Source organism: Grus americana, chromosome 1 (genome assembly GCF_028858705.1).
Source record: "Grus americana isolate bGruAme1 chromosome 1, bGruAme1.mat, whole genome shotgun sequence".
Classification (NCBI taxonomy): Eukaryota; Metazoa; Chordata; class Aves; order Gruiformes; family Gruidae; genus Grus; species Grus americana.
In genome coordinates, this window is record NC_072852.1 from 185,964,449 (window position 1) to 185,989,915 (window position 25,467).

Consider the following 25,467-nt stretch of genomic DNA (forward strand, 5'->3'; position numbering starts at 1 on the left):
GGAACATCCAGCTCTTGGGCTAAAGGCATGTGCCTTCTCACTTCACATGAATTTCTATTCTTTTGCATAAAGCAGAAGAGCCATCACAGTCTGGGTGTTGAGAACTACCCTAGAGAGCCCAGTGGTTAAGATACTCTCAAAGACAGGAGACAGGGATTTGGATTTCTTGAAGCAGAGGCGTGAACTGAACATGGATAAAGCACCATAAAATGTAAGCTACAGATTAGCTCCCTTTCTAGTAGCTAATAATATTCTGCTGCAGTGTCTGGTAGTGGGGCACATACCAAAAAGAAGATACACTGATACTGAATCCTATCGCCTCTAAGGCTTTCTGTAAATCTGGGATATTTTTAAGAATAAAAGCTGAACAAATTGAATGGAGCTGTCCAAATACGCACACTGAAAAAAATAAGAGTCCCAAGAGCAGAAAACTCTTTAATTTACTATGCAAGTGGTTAAGAAAGCACAATGACAGATACCTGAAACTTGGCAAGTTTGAACTAGAAGTCAGGCAGATATTTTTAAAAGCAGGGGTAGTTAAACCATTGGAAAAACTTTTAGGTACATAATGGAGAATCAGTCTTGTAAGTCCTTAAATGAACATTGCATTTCTTCATAGGAAGGTAGTTTCTGATTTAGGCAGACCATAAAATCTAAACATAGGAATCTTGCTGTCAAGTTATACTGGAATTCAGAATAGCTGATCATAATGGTTTAGTCAGTTTGTTAAAATTAATTTGTCTCAGCAATGAAAAAGAAAGGGGGTTTCCTCTAGTAACTTCCAGCCCCATACCACTCCCTGTTGAAAGGTTTGTTTCTGAAATAACAAGGAGATCATCAGTGCAGATTATACTGCGACAACAATAATTTTCAAAACAAAAAGATGAACCTCCATTTACTGTTATATAGTAATAAAATCTAGGTTTATGCCACTGCACAATAGATAATTAATTCAGTCAGTGTAAGTTATAAGTAGAGGAACCTATCTGCATTTGAAAACCTTTATCAAAGGTTTACTTTAACAGGTAGATAACAACACCCAACTATCAGTTCCTAACTCTTGACAGACATGAAGCCGTTTTCCCAGTCTATCACCAGTTTATTTCATTATAACCCCTTTAAGGAGATGTCATAACATCCTTTTTTTTTCAAGCTTAAAGTTTTGGCAGCATGTGTGTGTGGGGACGTGATAATTCTGAGATACTGGAAGCTTTCCAACAGGATAAGAACAGCGTTTTCCATACATCCTACTAACATCAATTCATGGATGCATGTAACTTCTTATCATCTCCATTGCAGGCTATGGCTCTCAAAGACACTTCCTGGGCTGCTGTTCATATAGATTTGTTTGTTCCGTTCAGAAAGATCAGAGAAAGAAAATTCAGACACTTCGCCATTAAAAAGGGCTGGAATAGTTAATGTCTGAAATAGTTTGTAGAGAGCATTTCAAATAAGAGATTGAAATGCTGGATAAGGGGAAGCACTTTGAAGATTGTGATCAAGTTTCATCTCTGAAGAGAACCAAAAGAAAGTAGACAAGCTTAATGGAAGAGGTTACTCAAGGTGACTTGCCATCACTGTTCCTGAATGTGAAAGTGGCAGGTTAATAAAAAGTTCTTCTTTTTCTTTGGATATAGAAACACAGCAACACGATCACATTGAATTTTAACTTGTCGGTGACCATGGTGACTTTCCCTCCCACTCAGCCTTTGTCAGCGGGGTCTAGGCGTATTGTACGTCAAGTGCGGAGAGGCTGCAGGTTCACCGCTTCAAAAAGACCACCTACAAGTCTTAGTCTGATTAGAGTACAATACAAGGATCTGATTAAAGCAAAGACATTTCCTTTAAAATATATGTGCCTGCATGTACATATATCCCACTCTGCAGACATTTAGCCCCAGCCCTGATATCTACTACAGTAGGCTGGGTGAGGCAGTTCTTGGAGAGAGATGTGAATTTAATTTCCAAAGCAGCAGTCCGATAGCACAGCCAAGAACCACTTGGAATACAGTGCCATTGCGTAGGTACGCAAAAGTCTTCCCACAAAATTTTCCCAGTGTCAGATACTTAAAAGAAAGGCTAAACCACAGAGCATTACCAAGCATTTCCTATTAACATCAGCCAGCTCTCAGTAGTATGAGAGATTTGAGTAATTCTCTGAGGCAAAGAGAGCCAAGGGCAACTGCAGCGAATCAGAGAGGGGAAAGCAAAAACATAGCAACATCCATGGTTCAAAAGAAAACTTCAGGTGATCTATTATGAAATTTTGATATTGCAATATCGTGGCATGCCTGCACACTGAAAAAACTACTCAGGAAACGTTTAACTTTGCCTAAGATGTACTTGTAAATGCCACGAATGCTTTTTCTTCTCTGCATGGTTTATCTAACATGTACTGTGGACCCTTCTTTTCCATTAGAAGTATCTCAGTCATGCATCTGACTTCTGGAAAGCATTAAATGTTGTCGTCTGCAGAAACAGGGAGATATAAATTAAATTCCATTAGACTAGAGGAACAAAGAAAAGCAAGAAACTAAAGCTAACCTTGCAGTAGTTTTCCCCACTCATGTAACAGAAGTTACCAAGGTAAAATAGGCAAAGTGAAAAACTGATGGATTACAAAAGATGTGGGAGAGATCGAATAAATTTCAGTGTTATTTCAAGTTTTATTTATTTCATGTGTTGTATTTTTCTAAGAACATATTTAAAAGATCCTGTCTACAATACATCTGTTTCTTCTTGAGTGTCTGCTGTTGAATACAATAGTAAAACAATTCCACAAAATTCCCACCAAAACAAAACAAAACCTGAAACCAGCGACACTTCTCCTTCCCATCCCAAAAGAAAACCCCCTACCTACTTCTTTAGTTCAAATCTCTGAGACCTTTTTTGCTGGGTATAGAGCAGCAAGTAAACACAGATATTACTGCAGCTTCTGCAGCCACTAATGTCTTCTTTTTCTGAGATCCCAAAGACTGGTATAATTACATTCTGCAAAAGGCAAAACAATTTATGAAAAAAAAATGACATTCTCTTATTAAAAATTAAATAGGACTTTCATAATCAGCTGTTTCAAATATGCGTGAATAATGACAGCTAGAAACCAGTCTCTGCAGATTGCTCATGAAGTGGGTGTGAAGCTGAAGTCAGGGTAAGAAAAAAAATCACAATGATAAAAGAGCGCTTTCTTGGAGCTTTTACAAGGTCATTTGGCCAAGGCCGGATAAAAGTTAATATTTCTCCAATACCCTGTAACAAGAGGGAGAAAACAGAATTAAAAATTATCTTTTGCAGCATAAACAAAAATCAGCTTCTCTAGGATTAATTCTACTGGAAAATAAAGTCTCCCTTTTCTTCTGACAGGTTTTAGCTTTTAATTATGTAAAGCCTTCATGAAGGGATTTCTATCTTTTCGTAAATTTAATTCACAAAATGTCCTAATTATCTGCAGACATATTAATAACTCTTTGAACAATATATTAATGTAGCAAGCTGAAATGTGTTTTCAAAACAACAGTAAAACAAGGCTTAAAAAAGTACACCCATCCATAATTCCTGTACAGTTCATATGTAAATATATTATTGGTATTGTAGATATTGTGAGAAATAACAAAGAATCCAATGCATTGAACTCCTTCAGCTGCCCACAGTTTACAAAACCTAATAGCATTGTGGGCTGTAAAAGACGGTCATTTCTTGCCCTGTGGGGAATTGCCTTTATCTACTCATTGTTATTTCTTTAGTGAATTTGAGTTAATTTTTAATAGTAATTTTGCTCCTCATAAAACTGAAAAGACGACTCATAGGAGGCCAACAATATTATTTAGATACCACCTTCAGAATACAACCCTGCTGCAAAAATACTAAAATAACTCTTGGAGCAGAAAATGAGGAAGAAATTCGCAGAAGAATATCTGCATTTGTGGGAGAAGGGTTGAAAGCAAGGTGTTTTTTAAAGTTTGATTTTTTTAAATTCCTCTTTATAAAATCCTAGCTTTCAAAAAAAGAATTATGTCAAAGCCATCTCCTCAGGCAAGAATAATGTGTGTCAGTACCTGAACTTGCTTCAAATCTCTCCAAGCTTAGAAGTAAAGGATCTGCACAAATCTTTATATCGGAACTGGGAATTAGGGTAGGGAACCCCTTTCAGAAAAGAACATAGGTGCAGTGAGCCTTATGAAAAGGTCATTTGAAAACAAAGGTCCAGATTTCACCGATTCAATAGTGGTATTTTACCGACAGCCTCCACTGATACAAATAGTCTCCCTTTTTGCTCATGGGAAATTGCAGGAAGAACGCAGCCCACGAAAAAGTCATCCTCTTTCACTTAAGACCACTGAAAATTTGCAGAGTCACCTCCTGCATTTCCAGCCACATTCTACTCATTCAGTCCATGACACAGAGAACGTGGCTGTATTGAGGTTTTAGCACCAAATGCACTGCGCCCTGAGCAGATGCCTTCCATGCCGTTAGCACTTCCTCTGACTTGAAATACAGGTTCTGCAGTTCTTCACCAGAATCTGTTTCAGAATATCTATGCGCCATTGCGTGTCCCCAAACACAGAGCTGAAAAGCATTTATTTTAAGATTCCCTCTCATATTACTTGAGAATTGAGCCACATAAGCTGTCATAATGAAATGTCAAATATGAAGCTACATTGACACCAGCATCGGTACTAAAAAGAATGAAAAAATTCATTATTCTTACCTTTCTCCTCCTTTATTCCAAGTAGTTTGGCCCCTGGATTAAAGAAAAAAATAAATTTGTACAGTACAATGTACAAGGTACAGTACAATTACATGTTTATGCAAGGAATTATGGTTATCCAGTTGTGTGAAACTTTCTTGATTACTTGGTGCCCTTTCCTGTCTTTTGAAGCTCTACTTTAAAAAAACCAAGTAAAACCTTCTGTAAGATTCCAGTCCTAGCAATAAATATTTCTTCGATTTGAACTCAATATGAATAGCAGGATGTATCGACTCAAGAGATAAACATATCTTGTTTTTGCTGGAAAAAATCAATCTAGAAGTGTTACAAATATCTTCAGATGCCTCAATCCTTTCTTGATCTCACACAATTTGAAGGAATGAAAAGTTTCTTCCACTCTTCCCCAGACTCCCACTATTCTCTTTTAGGATGAGATTTGCAAAGGAAAGAATGATTGAGCTCCAACTCAAACCAGGCAGAACACATCTGCATATGCTGTTTGACTGCCTTGTCAGAGGTAAGTCATTAAACTCAGCTACAGCATGCCTGGACCTACTCATCTGAGGTCCCTATATTGATGCTGATACTTCTGCTGAGTAGTTTGTTTATTTTCTGCCATCATTCTGCCAGGAAAGACAATCACATTACTCTCAATTTAAAGGAAAATAAAAACAAAAACAAAAAACCCCAAATGACAAAACAGTTTTAGGAAAATATTTAATAGTCTTTCCAACTGAGATTGTACATAGACTAACCTGGTTAAAGCTAAGATAGCAAACCACATTCTTCATTTAAAAAAAACATAACCATTGTAGATTGCACTCTGGATCCTTCTTACACAAATATTCTATTCCCAATATTCCTATGTTAAATAAAAGCTTTTTCTTTGCGATGGGAAACCAGCATTTTTAGTTCAGCCTCACCCATCTAAAAGCTCATTAAAGTCTTCATTAAAGACGGATTTGTATGGAAAACCAAGGCATGCATGCTGGCCTTGTAGCTTCAGGGACCTTTGAGCTGTGGTTCAACAGTAAACTTCATGACATTCTCCCTCTCAAATTGGTAGCAAATAGCATAAATCAAGTGTTGGTTGAGACTCAAAAGAAACATTGCCATGGATCATGCTACAAAAAGTAAACCAAGCGCTAACCCATGAACCATGTTTATTTGAAATATTTTTATCTATAAATCATGTTTCCTCAAAACAGATTTACCCAGCATCCATGCAGTTCCTGTTCTGCATATGGGAAAGGAACAGAATGTGGCTTCCTGTCACACTGCACCTGTGTATTCAGGGTATAGTTGCTTCCCACAACAAATATCTAGAATTACGCATCCACTAAAAGAGCAGAGTCAGCGTCCAAAAGAGCATTTCTCATTCTTATGCATGACACCAGGTGTAATGGGGACATGAAACGGGAAGGTGTAATGTCATATTGCTTTCTGCAACTATAGCTACTATAGCTCAGAGAGTTTCAACAAGACAACTAGTATTTCATTAAAGAAGAGTAGACATATAAATATCATCTATTCACCATGTGACCTCTCCCCATTAATAGAATAGACAAAAGGGTCCTTGACAGTGCTCCATTTCCACGTCAAAAATAAACAAGGGCTTTGTTACAGGCTTGCCATGCATTAGCACTTGGCCTCTGCAAATCCCTCTGTAATTGAACATGGACAAATCTCGTAAGGGAGTGAATATACAAATGTGCAACTGTTTTAAAGTTATTCTTCTGTAAACATAGAAGTGTTTTAATATTTAACGAAAACTAATCATTTGTGCCATTACAGTGAACAGATACTCAGTCATACATCCCAGCTAAGTAAGGATTAAATCTTAGTGATTAAACCTTGATGTCAAAATGACAACTGTTATTTTTTTACCCTCCTATCCTAAAAGGTTTATCCTTATGTTAGAGACAATGGCAGCCCAAAGGACATAAAAACTTTCTTGATAATATACAAGACTTGATGCTCCCTCAAGGGTGCAGTAGCTCACAGAGAGAAGTGGAAATTCATTAATTTGTCTTCCCATTAAAAAAGGAAACCACACAACCACCCAGAGAGTGCCCTCGCATTTATAACCAAAAAGAGAGAAAAGATTACTTTCATGAAGATGCTTCTTGAAATAATAGCTTATAAATATTCCTAATAAAACAGAAGATGTCTGGAGGGCAGATGAATTAATGAAAACTAGTTTCCTATTGATTAGGGGACAATTGGGCAATGCAACTGTTCTTCTCCCCCCCTGCCCAGACACACACAATAAATTTGCCTTCCCCTTCTCCTCTCCATGTCCCCTGGGATATCCACGTCCCCTTTTGCCTCTCCTAGCCCCCAGGAAAGCAAGGCAGAGCTGCAGCTGCTCTGGAGCTGTGCCCACACTGATCGGCCAGAGGGCTGCAGCCGGTCGATGTGTGGATTGCCCAGGTCCTTCCCACCACCCCTTGGAGTGGGGCACTGTTTTGGTGTCTCTCCTCTCCCCAGCCATTGCCTCTCATGAAATGCGTAGAAACTTAATTATCTTTGAGACTTAAAATCCCTTTTAAATTTGACTAAGATTGGCCAGCAGGTTGAAAACCTTATTACATGTAGACAGACAGCATGATCATACAAACTTCATTTCCTTGGGAAACCAGGCTAATAGAAATAATAATGAAAAATACAGCAGATAGATTGATAACACAGCACGATGTTCAGTTTCTGTAAGTGTGAAACCCTTGTGACTATAAAGAGTTCAATCAGGACAAAAAGAAGTGGCAAAGAGAACAAATATTTCCTCTTCAGTGTCACTGCACAGATGGAGCAGGCTCAAAAATTACCTGCAGGTGTTAACTTTGAGAACCTTTTTCATTTCTTTTAATCTTAGTATATAGTCTGACCTGCTTCTGTTAGCTCCCTTGTAATGTAAAACACCACACTGCAGACTATGTGACTCATAAGCCCCACCTGGAGTTCAGCTTTTTTTGCTGAAAATCCCAAAGGAAGGGAGAAGAATCTCGGTATAATCAAAGACACTGAGGTTGCAGCCTCCAGCCTCTCTTTTGAGAGGTGTTTTTTTTTCTTGCTCTTGTTACCAATACCCATTTTTAATTCCCCTCCATGATGACATATTCTTTCATAGTTTATTCTTTGTTTAGTCTTCTAATCTCACATCATAGCATAAAGGAAAAATGGATAATCTAGTATTACCCAACAGAAGGCAGGCTCCTTGGGAGCCATTAAGTAAACATTAGAGTAGGAAATTTATCACTTCTACATACAGGGTTTTATTGCATTTGTGTTGATGCATTTGTTGAATATATACATTTTAAAAAAAGCATAGATTGACTGCATACATCACAGAGCTGTCTGTTGTTAAAACTGTGTCTGGGCTGAGCGCACTTGTTTGGTGGTACCAACACCTGTGCTGTGGAAGAGGACATATGGCATCTGGCTAAAGGCAAAACCTTGCTCCCTCTGCACACGATGACATGGTTTTCAGTGGTGACAGCAGGCACTCTGATGGAGATGCTTGAGTATAGATATCAGGGATCTTGGCTGTGTCACAGGCTTGCTTTCGAGTTTATTAGGAAACAGTTTACAAATTGGAATAAAGGACACAAAGTGAAATAAAAAGAATAATTTCTGCCCTTGCTGCCTTTGTTAATCACACCCCATCCAACAGACATTATTTTTTGCCCCTTACTAGGTATCGGTTGGCTCTATCCTTCCTGAAGTCTCTAATTCTCCTATCTGCAGACATGCCATCCTTCAGGAGATGGTTCAGGTCTGCCTTACAGAGTGCTCTCTTACTCATACTCTTTTACTACCCTGGACATCTGTAGTTTGGCTTCCAACAGCTCCTGGATTTCCTGGCACATGATACAGGCCCTACCAGTAAAGCCCCTAACCAACTAGTTCTCTGAGCAGCTGTCTGCAGACCTTATGGGAGGTCGAGCTGGCAGGTCCTGCTTCCTTTTAGCAAGACCAAGAGAACTGCTACGCACAAAGGCCGCCTCAGCCCCAGGTTCCCAAACCCTCCACCATGGCCTAGGGCTTGCCCAAAGCTTGTAGTGATTAAGACACTCTTTTTTTTTTCCAGTTCCAGTATCTGGCAAACTCCAGCACCAAGAATAGCTGCTTCTTTATCATGCCTTGACTTCGTAGATGCTTGAACCCAAGTCTTCCCGGCATTCATCTGCCAAGATACATATCTGCACCAGACAGTCCAACTAATCCAATTCAAGCTGATTATCAACTAAACATCTTTCTCTATACTGGCACATTCACTGAATTCTCTTAGACTCTCCTCCTTTTGCTGCTCAGTCTTTGTAAATCTTCCATTTTGGCACTGTGGTCCTCTCAGCAATGGAATTTCAACCTAATGGAAATTTCCATGATGGGAATACAATATTTTTTTAACACTGAAGAGTGCAATTCTAAACAACAGTCATATTACTGCCTCATTAGGACAGCTGAAAAGATTTAATGGATGTTTAATACGCTACAGTCAAAATATCTGTGCTTCAAAGAATCCTTACAAATACTATGCATTTTAAATTGGATACGGTTGGGTCTGTCATAATTTCATATGGGTAGAAAAATAACAGATGTACCTTTCACGTTTTTTTCCCCTCCACTTTCAATATCATGTTAAAATATTTACAGCATTTCCAAACATGTTTCATTTAAAGACTTTCAAAAAATCCCTTATGATTTCACTATCCTTGTTCTGAACTTAATAAAGTACCTTGCATTCAGTTCCTTGCAGTAGGTATCTTGCATGCAAAGCAACTGAGTTCTGCTGCAAGAGCAGCTGTTCCTCCCTCCTCCCATTTGAATAGCTTCTATATTTAAGACAGGATTTCATAGAATCATAGAATCATACACTGGTTTGGGTTGGAAGCGACCTTAAAGATCATCTAGTTCCAACCCCCCTGCCATGGGCAGGGACACCCTCCACTAGACCAGGTTACCCCCATCCAACCTGGCCTTGAACACTTCCAGGGATCCAGGGGCAGCCACAGCTTCTCTGGGCAACCTGTGCCAGTGCCTCACCACCCTCACAGTAAAGAATTTCTTCATAATATCTCATCTAAATCTACCCTCTTCCAGTTTAAAGGCATTACCCCTTGTCCTGTCACTCCATGCCCTTGTAAACAGTCCCTCTCCAGATTTCCTGCAGACCTCCTTCAGGTACTGAAAGGTCGCTATGTCTCCCCAGAGCCTTCTCTTCTCCAGGCTGAACAACCCCAACTTTCTCAGCCCGTCTTCATAGGAGAGGTGCTCCAGCCCTCTGATCAGCTTCGTGGCCCTCCTCTGGACTTGTTCCAACAGCTCCATGTCTCTCCTGTACTGGGGCCCCCAGAGCTGGATGCAGTACTCCAGGTGGGGTCTCACAAGAGCAGAGCATAGGGGCAGGGTCACCTCCCTCGACCTGCTGGTCACGGTGCTTTTGATGTAGCCCAGGATACAGTTGGCTTTCTGGGCTGTGAGTGCACACTGCTGGCTCATGTCCAGTTTTTCATCCACCAACAGCCCCAAGTCCTTCTCCTCAGGGCTGCTCTCAATCCCGTAATCCCCCAGCCTGTATTGATACTGGGGGTTGCCCCAACCCATGTGCAGGACCTTGCACTTCTTAAAGGCTATTGTAGGCAGCAAGCCAGGACAGTAAGTTCTGTCAGGCAGGCTAAATGCACACAGACGCATAATAGTATCTGGGGAAAAAACCAAGCTTTTAAACAATCCCATTGCTTTCACTTTCTGTGCCCAAAGAACTTACCCAGGCGCCGTTACTGAGGTAGTCCAGACTCCCAGAATATCCAGGTTGGTTGATGCTATTTGGTTGTGTTTTGTTCTGGAGTCGGTCCAGGAAAGCATTATTTACCCTTAAAATACAACAAAAAATGCATAATGACTGAAGGTAGCTGAGGAGTTCAAAAACTTTTGAATTTTAACATTCTGTGAGTGGCTTTCCCTATTCTCAGTTCAATACCCATCTTCCTATGTTTTTCAAGCCTGTGCTGAATAACCATGGGCTGGCATGAGATAGGATGGATTTCATCTTCAGTTCACTAGGTGCATCCTTATCCTGTGATCAGTCTGTTGTGATTAAAAGGCATACCTCGGCTGCTGTGAGAAATGCATCAAAATTCTCTGTAGAAAGACGACCTGCATACTGCCACCCACCTTATCAGGGAGGTGAGTTATTGCAACAATTCAGCTTAGGTAGTCTTTCTGCCTTCAGTTCTCAAGAAGAGTTTCTAGAAATACTGATTTCCGAATGCCAGTGAAAAAAACCACTTAAGCTTGTTACTAATAGAGACAATTTGTGTAGCTGACAACTTTCCTTACCATCCAGCTCTGAAATCAACTCTAGCATTTTCTTGTACTGCTTTATCAGTCTGGAAAGCATGCAAACATACAAATACACTTGTCCTCAATCTGTTTTAAATATTATAAAACCTTCTAAAAACTGTTTCTTTTTCCCCCCTATTAATGCTTAGGACTGACACACATACTTAGACATGACTGTTGTTTTAATGTTTTACAATGCTATTGGTAAGAATGATGTAAAATGCAAGATACTGGATTATTTCTGTCTAGGGATGTGAGATGGACTGAATCAAAAATCCCTCATTAACTTCTATGGGTAATTATCTCAGTATCTTTGCTAGAGAAAAAAAAGGAAATGAAAACAGTATGGAGAGTGGTTGCCTATGGAAGTAATTTTTTTTTTTAATATTTCCCTAATGGTATAAAAAAAAGAAACAAATGGTGTTTTTATTTTTGAGCCTGAACATTGCTTCTTTTTACCAGCAGAAAACAAACCTGAGAATAAAGCTGTGCTTCAAGATAACGTAAAGTCAGTTAAGTGACAGAAGTGCAAGATTAGAACCGCTGAGCACAGAGAGGGCACAGCAGTGGGGCACAGCCTGGGGCGAGCAGCAATGCGGCTGCAGAAAGCCTTGTTGCACCACAGCTTCGACCTGGATCCGTATCTAATCCCACCTTTAGATCTGTCAACTTCAGCGACAGTCAACTGCAAAACGTGGCATGGACAAAGTAGCTCATTCTCGAATAAAGTAAAATGAAGTAAATTAATAAAATGTTTCTCATTTGAAACTACTGTACCAGTAGTTACCCATGAAACTACTAATAGTTTCTACCCTATGCCGTATCCTACTCTGATAGGATAAATAAAGTGAAAAAGGAACTCTGGGTCATACTGCATTACAGTGAGCAGTTGCAATGATGGATATTAGCAGCTGATTTGAAGGGAAAGTTAAACCAGAGGCGAGGTCAGAGATCCTCACTGCAATTGCCTTCTAAAGCATGAATGCCTGCAATTTTGAGACTCTTTCCAGGTAGGAATTCAATTAATGTGTATTCTGCATTTTTGCATCATACCTCCTCTGTTCGTTTTGATGTGCTCTCATCCTGGCTTCCTCTTCTTGCTTTTGTTTAAATTCCATTAATTCAGCCTGGGAATGATAAAAGTGAAAAAAAACAACCAACCAAACAACAAACTTAATTTTAATTAACATACCTATGTTGCAAACCCAATTAATTGCACATGGTGTTAATTTCATCTAGAGCCATATGTCATTCCCAGAACTTCTCTCAACAGCATTTTATTTATGTGATAGCACTATGTCAAAAACTGAGCTCATTTCTCCATTCACTGTTGCGCTGAATGAGTTTTGTTTGTGTCCTAAAAAGTGGGAAGTTACAGGATTCAGACATTTACAGTCCTACATTTAAAGGGGTAAAAGCCAGACACCAATCTGCCTCCCCTTGCCCCAACCCACGGGTTTGAATCTCCCTGTGGGTCCAAGGGGAAAGAAAGCCGAAGTCATCTAGCAGGAGCAGACGCAGCCATCACGCCCATAGGGTACGAAGGAGTCATGTCCTTCACCTCCTGCCTCCGTGGGGCGTGAGGAGAAGACAAGATCGGGGGTATGTGGCATGGTGTGTCACCTCCAGCTCCCTGGGGCTCCCCAAAGGGTGAGGGAAGGGCAAATGGCACCTGTTGGTGTGGGGAAAGCGTGCGCCAGCTCCCAGCGTTGCAGCAGCCTGCTGTCCTTACATTATGTAATATTAAGGTATATAAACAGTGTCAAAGGGAATTCTTTTCAGAGGAGGGTTTACTTATGCAATTTTAGTCAGGACTGCAAAGAAACACAGCTTGTATGACTCTGCTCTGCATGCGTGCTTGTTTGTCTGGCTCTTCCTCCCTGCAATGCACCCAAGAATGGAAGAGGCAGATTTTTCTGCAAAGAAAATTTGGCTTGCAGGGTGGGGGGGAAGGGATAGGAACAGACCCATCTTTCATATTTTCCATAGCAACTGAGCAGCAGTAGGAATAGAAACTAAAATAAAATGATGCGGTTAGATAAAAGCTTCAATAACTGAATGGAACCACAAAAGTTTTTTTTAAAAAAATCAATTTAAGTGGAACATTAAATAAAAACTATGCAATAAATGTATGAAGAAAATCAATAACTGCGAATGTGTTGTGTATCAATATTTGTCTAGCCCTAAAAGAAGAAACAGGATTAAGAAATAAAAAAGCCAACCTTAATTTTCACTGTTTTAAATAACTATTCAACCTGAAAATTAAAACCCAGTATCTGACTTTCCAATATGCTGAGTCCTCTCTTGGAGTAACATTCTGAAATATATTGTGTGTATATTGCAGTGTTCAAAGCGTACTGAAAATTTCTAAATCAAGCAATACATACTAAAACCTGTTCTGGAAAAAAAAAGAAACTGACAATACCTATACGTTTTATAGCTACACTGTGCTAGGAGGTACACACAAGACAGAATTCACAATTACTTTAATAAATATCAGTTTGAAGTAGAAACGAGCCAACATATATCTGAGGGACAATTATTGGAGCCTTTAAAATACATATTATTTACAGTAGGTTTGTAAGTAGTGCATTACTCTGCGCAATAGGTAGCAGCGGCTGTGAAGGCGAGGAGCACTTGGAACCATGCACCAAGAAAGAGCAGCCTTAGAAGCAGCCATCATCTTCTTAGCAATCTCTGGAAATCGGTAAAGAGTCTAAAGCTCTACATGAGTCCCTTAAACCAAATTCATAAAGTAGGTGCATGCTAATTCACATCTATAGTTATTTTCTCTATGGAGGAATAAACGTGAAGAATACAAGAGCTACAGGCCCTACATGTGTCAGGAGTAGCTTTCAAACATTTTTCCTCTGTATAATTCCTGGGAATCAGCATATACCTAATGGGAAAGCAATTAAAAGCCTCCTTTTCCCCGACCTTTTTGTTTCCAGTATCCTGGTTGCTAGAATACTATGAAATAAGGACACTTATCCCCAACATTTAAATAAAGATATCCTTGAGGGGGGCTGAGTCACTTGTCCAGCTCTATTAGAAACTCACCGCATGGAATTTGTTGTGCTACTTAAGAATATGCTACTGGGGAAGCAGTCTAACATTAATTTGGGTATTAGTACCAGCAGAGGCGTAACAAGAGGCTGAGTATTTGCTAATATGTTTTCAGCTGATTTGCTAATATGATTTTCAAATGCTGCCCTCCCCTTACTTGCACAGTCAGAGCCGGCGACAAGACAGACAACTTAGTACCTTAGTACAGTGCCATTGCCTTGCGTAAATGAACTTTATGTGGATATGGTACCCAGATCTGTGCCAGAGGGACTACAGCGGTTCAGACGCATTTCAGGCAATGTGTGCTGCATATGCAGAAGATGGAGTTCAAACTCGCGGTTATGGCATGCCTGCTTTTTAGATGATTCAAAACTCTTCATTTAAGTGGCTAGCAAAGGAGCAGAGAAGCATACAGACTTAACAGCAAATCTGAGTGCTTCCACATCCCAATTTTGGAAGGCAGGGCACACAGGCCTCCGTTCTCTAGAAAGACACTATTCAGAGTCTGAGATCATCATGAATATCTCAGTAAGATTACTTCTGCCTGAAAGAGAGGAAATTGGTTTCCTTAGCCTAAGAAATTGGGTGCTGTGGTCAAAAAATGCTCCGCACAATTGTTCAAATGGAGAGGCAAACAGGAGCTAGTCATCCAGATGCAAATAGCCTTGAACCCAGAAGATAACTGTCCTGTCCCTGTCCAAATTTTACAGCTTGCCTCATCTCTCACAATATTTGAAAACAGTGACTAAATCACTTTTGCTAAAGAGAAGCTCTGTGCGTAGGCTACAAGTAATCAATGTATCTAATCGGTTTCACAGCATGCAAAAATGATACAATATGCAAACTGTTAATGTATAATTACCTTCCTCCGTTGTTCTTGCTTCATTTCCTCCAATCTTCTGTTTTCATCCTCTCGAAGAGCTTGCTTGTAAGTATGGCTCCTAGTCTGTTGTTCAGCAGAGGATATAAACATATTGGTGTGGGGAGAGGGGGGACCAAAATCCCAAACCTTATTCCCAAATCTTTATACAGGTAATTAACAGAAACAGTTGAATGATCCCATTTACTTAAAAACTAGATTAGTCTCAAGACCAGAATTTAAACAAGAAGTGGTCTAAAGCCTCTCCGTTCTTCGGTTTGGCCGAATGTCCACCTGCACATCACAACAAGGCAGCCACAGCATATACTAGTCTGTGTCCCAGTGGCAAGCATAAAGATACCCCGAGCAGTCAGAAAACACAATCAGGATATATGACAGTGAGATGGGGTATTCCGGGAAGAAAGAAAAGTACTGAAAATATTACCAAGATAACAAAGCAGAAGGGAGCTGTGGTAACAGAGAGGAACCCATGATTATTTCCACAGGAGTGTTGGAAAGGCATTTGTGGAGGTAGGGCAACAGAAGCTGAGAGATCAAGTCTGCTATATTATTTGTGGGGCAGTCAAGAGAACTCAAAATCTGAACTACACATCATGAATAAAGTATTCAACTGTGTGGGTTTTCATTACAATAACTAGTCCTGGTCTTTCACAAGATGTAGTTCTTAGCAAAGAGCCAGCCTACCATTAGGATCTTATAGGATCCTTAGGATCTTATACATGGGAACTTACACTGCAAAGTCTTTGAGCAGGGACAGAGTGTAGCACAGTAAATAATAAGCCAGTATATTTTAATACAAGAAGTGTGCAGGTTTGATTTTAGTGAGGAATTTGTTACAGGTCTACACGATGTTCCTGAAACTTGATATACGCATGCAGAATGACACCATTAAAACGACAGGCACATAATTTGCTAAAAAGACTGAATAGAGAAAGCAATTATTAATAGCTCAATTTTGAGTTGGGAGGAGTTGTTACATGTGTCCAGGGAGACTCATTCTGGGTCCAATATTATTCATTACTCTCCATAATGGCTTGGAAAATTGTGTGGAGTGTATGTTAATCAAGTTGGAAGACAATAAATGTCTACACAGGATTGGTAACACTTTGAAAGACAGGATTAAAATTAATTATGAGTCTGATTAAATAAGTGGGCCAAAAAAGTCACCAATGACAGAGTCACTCTGAAGAAGTCAAATTTGTTCATGCACATCAAGCAATATTTCACCCTGATATTTGAACTAGGTGTGCTAAATTAATATCACTATCAAAGAAATGATTTGAGGGGAAAAAAATTATCAATGTTACATTGTCCCAACTTTTTTTTAGAACATGAATTTAAAATTTAAAAAATCACATACATATATATACATATATATGACTACTCTTTAACATGCATGTCAGGCACTTCCTAAGATTAAAACACTTCACAATTTCAAATACATTGTTCCTGAATCTTTCAATTACTCTAGACGAAGGACAAGTCCAAGATAACACAAAAATTAGAGTTCAAATTTTCTCACTGCTTTAGCATTTTGGTACAACACCACGTTTGGTTAACAACTCATTGGTTATGTGCTTCAGATTCCTTACACAGAGCATGGAGGCTGTGCCTATAGGCTGTACCTCATCCAAGCCGGTCGGGAAGACATTTTTCTAACTGCATTGCTGCATTATAAGCAAGTGAATAATTGATTCACAAAGTTATAGAAATGCTGCCACACAAAAGACATGTATAACATCAGCTGATATTAATAAGAACCAGTACAGATAAACTATATATTCTGTCTGCTTGGATATTGGTGAAGTCAAAGATGAACTAGAGTATGTAATTTGGTTTAACCTATTAAGAAACCACACAAAAACTGGAACAAGAAAAGCACACACAGGTAGATGAAGTAGAAGGCAAAGGCTAAAAGTAGGACCTGTATGCCTGAAAGAATTCAGCATTCTATCCACTTCTGTATAGATACGAAGACACCACACCAAAGTGCTGAAATCTCAGTCCTGGGAACATGAACTCTCTTGTCTTCGCAATTCCATGTTCATACCATAGAAAAGGCTGCAGAGCTGGGTCTTCCCTATCAAAGAACAAGCTCCCTACTGTTTGGAGCATCAGATGCTTCAAGAGGGAGGTAGAAGTGGTTTCAAGACATCTTTTTTTCCCTTCCCATAGTCCTTCATCTTGCTTGTCTGCCCAGGACTACAAAAGACAGTCTGAAAGCCACTCTCCTGCAATTGACCTTCTGTCCAGCAATGCTGGGCAGAAGTTGGCTCCTTCAAGCTATAAATCTGCCTATACATGCTAAGACATCTTTGTGGTTTTCAGAGACACAAAATGACCTGAGGAATCAAAGGGAAAAGGAACCTATGTTGAGTATCACCTTCCTTTTTCATGCAACTGAAAAGTAGGAAGAGATACTAGAGGCAAGACAGAGCTGTCATATATTCTGTTTGCAGGAATTTCTGTAACAGGAGGGTCTTGCACATTTCCAAGGCTTCTGAGGAAATATGGAGGTAAATCTTTCCCTCTCTTTACTCAACTGTTGGTGTCCAAGGTTGTACATAACAAACAGAGGGTTGTCCAGATTAGATACTTCCAAGTTTCTGCTGACTAAGGACCATTGTTTGTAACAACAATTTCTGTTCACTTGGCTGCCTGCTCTCTGTCTTCCCTCAATTACAAACCTCCCTAAAGGAGAAATATTTCTGTCTCAGGGTTAATATTCCTCACTGCAAGCTTTTACATCAGTAGAAAACTTGGGTTAGATATAAAGATACTAATCATATGTGAAAAAGCCTTTTTGAGGCAATTAGAATAAGGAAATTTATGCAATACTTTACCTATTTCCTAATTACATTGATACTTACCAGGCTCATTCAGACTGGGACAAAGTCCCCTAGCAGTCTATGGAATCACTTTTAGGATGCAGTGAGAAATAAGCTTCTCCTCTGTCTAGATTTTCAATGCAGTAAAGCATCCATTGACATGAACTAGTTGAGATTTCACAAAAGCTTGCCACCAACTCATGGGTACAGAGCACGTTTAAGATTCTGATCTGACCTTAGAATATAAATCTGGCTCCCGTTTATCAGAGAGTGATTTGTAACCAATAAAGGCAGTCCCCTACTGTGTAGGATACTCTGCCAGTGTATAAGAGGCAACATAGGCAATCTCATTCACCCAGAAAGACTCCTTGGTACTCACTGAGTTATGTCTAGGCAATTAAGCTCAATTAGAATATTCTAATATTACACTATTGACAGCACCTGGAAACTGACAGAAAATATAGCACATGCCATGGTTTTGCTTACCCATGCTGTAGATTCTGGGCCATGATTAGCAATCTGACAGGAATCACTCTTTGGCAAACCCAAGTCCAATCTGTTCAATAATTCATTGGTTTTGCTATGAAGAAATCCAATCCAAATAGAATTGTTAGTGCTTCCATAAAAATAAATACAGCTTTTTATTCCACCCTTGGAATCTAGCCTAGACATTTTATCATGTGACTGCTGAAAAAAAAATCACAGGTGGAACAAAAGGTTATGGAGACAAACAGAATGAAATGGGATGGAGGATACAGAACCGATACTGTGGGTAAGACACTTGCTGGGTGGAATTTTTAAGCAAACAATTATTGTCATTTGCATATTTGGGGTCTACAGTGGTTATGCTTTCGTCATTATAAAACACAGACTTACATACCATTGAACTTGATCAGAATGGAACTGCTTCACTAAATTGTTGCAAATCCTTCTACCAGATCCATAAATCTCAGATAAGTAATTTAAAAGATTATTTTAAGGAGTTTTCCTTCATGGTTAATACAATGCAGCCTTACAACAGATTACTTAATCAAGCAGCAAGACTTTGAAGCATTTTCTAGCATTGAAAAAAAAAATGTTTGTCTTTAGTTGAAGCAGAATTGCACAACATTGTCATTTCTTATTCTGGCAAGGGCAAATTTATTTTTCCAATTGCATCCCTTTTCAACAAGATTCAAAGTAGCATTGCTTTGCTCCCAGTTTCAACTAAGAAGTACAGCTAAACAAAGTCACAAGCAACAACATAAACAAATGCTGAAAATAGGAGTTTCAGTGCCATGATCAGGAATCAGTTTCCTAACCTGCAGATGAAGTCATATCTATTCAAGTCTTCGCTCACTCAAAGGAATAGAATCAGAGGAAAGAGGCAACTTTATTTCTGTATACAGCTTTGGAAAGTGTGAAAGGACTGAAGTGAGAGCAGAAAGAGTGCTTCAAGAGGCATTCAACACAAAGATTTACTCTGCTAACAGGGCAGCCAGCTAGCTCTGTGGGGGAGAAGATGCTACTACCAAAGACAGTTACATTACCTTGAAGAAAAAGTCTTGGCTGCCAAAGAGTGATGATGACTAACTGCTGAAACAGACTACCAAGTGTGTTTTTATCTTTCACTCCATGATTTGAAATGGTGAGTAGATGCATTTTTGGAAAATGTCCTGCTGGTCAGTAGGTATATTGAGAAGTGGGGAAAAAGAACAAGAACTTACAAGTTCTTCTGTGCTACTCTACACAATACAAAACCATGTTACCACTTCAGGTACAGAGTACTTGCTCAAGCCGTAGCAAGCCACGCTTTTAGAGTCTCAGTATTCCTAGTTCAGCAGTTCACTCTCCTTCCTCCATTATCTGGGCAGTTAACATGGACCTCAGACAACGCACCATACAGAAAAAACCAAGTGAAACATAAGATTCCCTCATCTACAAAGCACCTTTATACCAAGGTTAAACAAATTAATAGTCTTCTTACCCAAGAGTTAAGCACACACACTTTTTCCATGAAAGATGAGTGGTTGAGTGGTGAGATTGCACAGAATAATTTTGGGAATTTGAAGTTTTAAATTGCAGATTTTGTGTTTCTCTACCTATGCTAAAACTGCTAAATTAACAATTTATTTGTACACAAGAAAGACTACGAACTCCTACAGAAAGTCTGGAATATATTTGAGAAGGTTGAAGCTCTGCAAAGAAACATCTGACAACTTGGGTTTATACCTGGCTGTCCTTATTCATTATGGATGGCAAAAGAATGACATGGGGTATGTGGAAGTTCTCATTATTTGCATAAAAATGGGGTGGATGGTTAAGACACTGCATTTCCCAGATCAGCACGCCGATAGATGAAAAGCTAACTCAGTTTTGGTATTAGAAAAGATGATTACAAGAGGGGAAGCAAACAAAGATTCTCAGCAAGACTGTGCACTGCCTTTGAGTATAGAAAACACCCTACCACACTAAATTAAGTAATACATTAATGAAGTCTCCCTGTCACAAGAAAGGGACTCAGGTTTCCAAATCTGACTAAAGACAAACTCAGTCAAGTCAGTCATATATGTTAATTCCTTGTGTATCATTTCTGTGGAAACGCAGTAATGCTTCTGGAGTTTCCAGACTGTCAAAATATTGTCTGAATGGTATTTTTCATAACATTAAACCTAAAGTCATTACAATGCAGAGCATAGCATAAGCCATGCTGCAAAGAAAGGGGGAAGTCATCAGAGAGATGACAGTTCAATTAACGTTCCAGAGAGGAAAGTATTATCTCCAGAAGGAAATCAGCATATCAAAGTGTCCACAGGTATTCCACATTCAGACAGTTGGAGCAACATCTCACTCGTTTGCTAAAACTTCAAGGGCTAATCAAAGATGCTAATACAATGTGTTCCCTTAAACTAATTAATATTAAGGAAAGAAGAGCATGAGCTGAAGAAAGTGATGTGAATACAGTAGCATCCTGATACCCTTCAAAAATAGCTAGGCAAAAGGAGATTCAAAATTTAGACAAACCAAGAAGATGGCACCCTCCAAACAGGTTGCTAACCTGAGCTCTGACTACCCCTAAGCATCAGGCTGAAGGGAAGAGAGCCATTCAGAAGCACTGGCTAAACTGGAGGAGCTTGTGAGGGTATTTTGTCGTTCTTCGTAGCCCTGTTTCCCATTACACCATTGGGAACAAGCCTTTTGCTCTGCTAATTAAAATAGGTGACTCCCATGCTGATATGTTTACTAGCACCAGGAAATACTCTTAGCATGGGAACTCAGCCATCTATATTGTGGTAACAGTTCCAGGAATAGTTTTGACCTGTTTCAAATAGCACTTTCACAAATAACTCCTGGCTGCTGTCCGGGAATGAATATCAACCACAAGTAACTCCCACTTTGGATGCAACCACCCTGTTCTGGGAGGTAAAAAAGTTTGCTAGCAATGGAAGCAGGCAGTCTCAGGCTTGTTGGCCTCAAAACTGACAGTGATTGACAGTGTTTTATTTACTAGTACAGTTGCAGCTGTGGTGGAGTGAAGCACAATACTTGATTCGGGGGCCGAAAAAAAGAGCCGTCATGGGAAAATACTGACTCTGCTGCCAGGATGATAGAGTAACGTGCTAAGAGGGGACAGCGCGTGACTGTGGAAATCAGTCCATGCTGCAGATGCTTTCTGTGGGTCCTGGCTTTACATTTCACAACTATTCTTCAGGCAGAGTCCTTAAAAGCTGTTATGTAAAAGCATATACTTGAAGCTCAACAAGTACATGTAAAATGCAGAAACATGAATCTGCTAGGTGTTTCACTGAGAATGGTCTAATTTAGGGATTTAGAGTTGGCACCCTGCACTCACAAGCTACTTGTAAATCAGGGAATCCACATGCATTTTTTATTGTTTGGAACTAAATGTGTGTGCTGCCCACATTCCCACTGGGGTGAGCCAAGGGGGTGGATATAAAAGCCAAAGTGAGCCTGAGTTTGTCTGGCCTAGGTAGGAGTTCCCATGCTCTAACAGGGTCACCAACCTTGACAGCCGAGAAGCAGAAAGATCCATAGTTGACTCCAGTGTGCAACTGTGGAAGATCTGAAGAACCACAACTGATTTCATTGAAGGACCTGAGGTGTAAAATCCTATGCTTTAACTTCATGTGTCACTTGGTCTTAACTCCTGTCTAGTTGTCTAGTTGGGTAAATCTTCTCACATCTTCAAAGCAAACAGAAGAGCCAATCCTGAAAAGGATTCATCCTTAGGGACATGAATAAGGACAGGGGCTCAGTCCCCAGCATCTTACTCCACCCAAGAGTCACACAGCACGGCTCGCTAAGCTTTTCATTTGAGACTGTATTCCTCACAGAACAAAGATGTAAAGAAAAGAATTTTTCTGCCTATACATAAAGCTCTTGGCTTTAAGTCTGTTTTACAGACTAACATTAAAAATGCATCAATTAAAAAGGTTTCTTGTAATCTTCATTACTGCTTCCCAATGAAACCAGTGGCAGTTAATTCTTTTGCTTTAATTGATGGATATTGAAATGCCAGGATATAGAAAAATATACCGGCTTTTATGCCAGTGCTTTTGAAAAACAAAAATAAAAAACAACTCACAATACTTTTGCATATATCATAAATCTATTTATTTCTCTTGACAATTGTTAGAAGATAATGGCCACTTTTATTACTACTGAAAACAAGACAGCTCCTGAACTCCTTTTTTTCTCAAGCTGCAGGATCTCCAGCATTACAGTTCTGCTCTAATGAACAGCCACAAGTATGCTAAGAGCCATTCAAAAACAGGAATAAAAAAATCCCCAACAGAATCCCAAGCCAGGTAAATCGTTATAGCCATTTCAGAGAGGAGACAACATGATTAGTCACTAAGACAACAAAAGTAGCATCTAGTGCTGAATGACATGGACACGCCAGCTTCCAAATTCTTTGCCAGTAAGGAATGCTAAAGTGGTATTTCAGCATTTTCTTCCAATTCAGCTGAAAAACTAAGAACCATGCATAATGCATGCATGTTAGTTTCACGCATCTGCCCAGAAGTTTCACGATGTTTTTTTAAACAATAGCAGGACTCTCCCTCTCAAAAACAAAACCTAAAAACAAACCTGAATTTCATTCAAGACACATCTTTTTGCAGCACCAGCAAGCATATCTACACTTCTCCCCACTTCAACGTATTTAATTGGCTAAGTGTAAAAACTTCCTCTACTTTTGCAGACATTAACTTCCGTTGCTTAACCCTACCAAAGCCTACCCACAAGAAAAGCAGGCTTTCATTTCAGTAAGGTCCATGGCGGGTCTGTTCTTACTCATGCCCTTGTTCCTTCCTCAGCAAGGGTTCTGCCTTGCACATTGCCATATGCATCCTGGTCAGGCACTTGCTATGACCCACAGGCCAGGCTGGCTGGTATTAGGGCCATTGCTGCTCCTCAGTCACATGCCCTAACAAAATCAAATGATAAAACAGAAGAAATTCCAGAAGTGAACGCACAGGTCAATGAGATTGCTGTCCATTTATGCAGGCTTCCCATAGATTCTATGTTGGGAGATGGAAAAAGAGACTCCAAATGGAGGTGTATTTGGGATTGTCACAAATGAAAACCATTTTCTAAAGTGTGAATGATGCTGAGGGCTGATAACATCATTTGTGAAAACAATCCCACCAAAAGGCATGTATTTAAAAATTAACCCATTAAGAAATTTGCAGATAGTCTGAGTGGGGACACCAATGGCTTTTGCTGGTATACAATTATACACATCTCCTCTCACATCCACTCCTCTTTGCAGAGATTTATCACAGCAACAAGACGTTTACAAGGTTTAGGTAAATTCAGAAGGCTACAAGCAACTGCCATGCTTCCCACAGCTGGGACATGACAAGGGGCAAGGTAGTAAACACACCTCCATCTGTCAGCAACAAACATGCCCTCAGCTTTATACGGATTCTGGTTCTCCTCCTCTACCTCAACTCTAACCCACACCTGCAGGACAGAGTCCACTTTGGGGTAAGAAGAAACAGCAAATGTGCAAAGATGTCAGCATGAACTATTATGCATTCTTTTTTTTTTTGGGGGGGGGGGGGAGGGGCTGGGGGTAGTGGATTTCTCTTTTGCTGGACGCTATAAGGTGAAAGATTATAATGTGAAAAAATTAACCCATTAAATTGCTATATGATGTTGATGGCTCTTCCCCAATGCCCTTTCCTGGAAAGAAAGACCATCTTCTGGGTATCTAGTTTACTTGCTTTCCAGCACAATTCTTTCCAGTAGCCACATATCAAGCTTAATGCAGTATTCACAGACTTCACTGGGAGTAATGCACAAGCATACTAAGGAGGACTTAGACAAATCTAATGATAGTGATCAAAACTGTGCTATCTTTGGCTGGTAGGCATTCTTGTCTGCAAGTTCTTGAACATGTGTTCCTGTTCTTGAGGATAAGAACAAAAAATGTGGTATTATTTCATTTTAGATATAAGACTTCAAGAAAGTATAAAAATAGTTTAAAAAAAAAAAGAAGCAACTTTCTCAGCAGAATTATTTTCATCACTTCCCACCCACACCCAAAACTAATCTTTCCTGTCAACCCGCTTGCTTTTTTTGTTTTCCTGACTGGATGAAGTAATACAGCTAGGCTATTCTTTCCTCCCACCAACTCATCCAATACTCTTGGAAGTTATTTTAGACATCAAGTTTCATTTATTTTCTGAAGTAATAAGCATAAATCCAGTTTTAAGAAAAATGCAGTTTTGTATAAGTCTATTGCATAGATCTTCCATTCTGTGTGCTCCATCTGCATGTGCAATCTGCTTCTATATTTTCAGCCAGCTTGCATGGGCAGATTAATGCGTACAATTAGAAAGCAACCTCACAGGCGTTCAATAAACTGCCTTCATTATTACACTCAAGAGAGTCCCTTTGGATGTCTATAAAAGCCTAGTTTTCTGCCTGTTAGCTAAATAATTGACAACGCTTAAAATAATCAGGAGCAAATGAACAAAATGAAGACCATTGTGGTAAAAAGAAGCAAACAAAAGATTCTCAAGGCTGCAAACCCTTTTTTGTGTGATCCCTCTTTCATTCTCTCTAGCAACCTATATTAGAAGTCTGGTCAGGTTTACATTTGCACTTCTGTGGGGAAAATTTGTTACCAGCCTGCTGTTTGAACCACACATCATAGGGGACTGAAAACTGGCAAGGACACTCGCATTTATCCTGTGAAAATAGATAAATAAATAAAAATTCTGTTTTGATTCAGGTTTATTTTCTTGCATTTTAGGACTTTTGAGAAAACCGCTTTGGCAGGCAAGTGTATATCTGCTTGGTTTGGTGAACCTCCTGCATTATGTTTGGAATATGCACTTAGAGGCACTCTGGCAAATTCTGTTCCAAGCTCCAAATTCTGAGCAGAATATACTGAGTGCACACATGTACCCGAGTGCAGCAGTGCCAGGAATTTTTACAGGAGTACAACCTTCACAAAAACAGAGGCATGAATATGTAACAAAGGGAAAGATGAAGTGATAAAACAGGCATGATGTACTATTAAAAAGAAACCCTATGTGCCAGACTGCTTTTCCCATTACATAAATAGGTAGATAGCTATTAGAAACGCAGTGGATCACATCCAACACTACAGTTTCTGGGAAATCAAGCCC

At 39.6% G+C, this 25,467-nt stretch overlaps 1 protein-coding gene across 2 annotated transcripts in view; it reads right to left on the reverse strand.

Annotated features, from left to right (window-relative positions):
- Nucleotides 1-2,659: 2,659 nt before the first annotated feature.
- EPSTI1 (epithelial stromal interaction 1) overlaps nucleotides 2,660-25,467 on the reverse strand; it is a 51,309-nt gene continuing 28,501 nt past the window's right edge. Inside the window, exons 7-12 of one of the 2 annotated variants that reach the window (XM_054839564.1) lie at nucleotides 18,311-18,404; nucleotides 14,979-15,062; nucleotides 12,104-12,177; nucleotides 10,476-10,581; nucleotides 4,709-4,741; nucleotides 2,660-3,249 (exon numbers count right to left, since the gene is read on the reverse strand). In XM_054839564.1, coding sequence (XP_054695539.1) covers nucleotides 4,721-4,741; nucleotides 10,476-10,581; nucleotides 12,104-12,177; nucleotides 14,979-15,062; nucleotides 18,311-18,404 — 379 coding nt within the window. In that variant the 3' untranslated portion in view covers nucleotides 2,660-3,249; nucleotides 4,709-4,720. The remainder of the gene's footprint in view (nucleotides 3,250-4,708; nucleotides 4,742-10,475; nucleotides 10,582-12,103; nucleotides 12,178-14,978; nucleotides 15,063-18,310; nucleotides 18,405-25,467) is intronic. The other variant, XM_054839572.1, reaches the window with a different exon arrangement.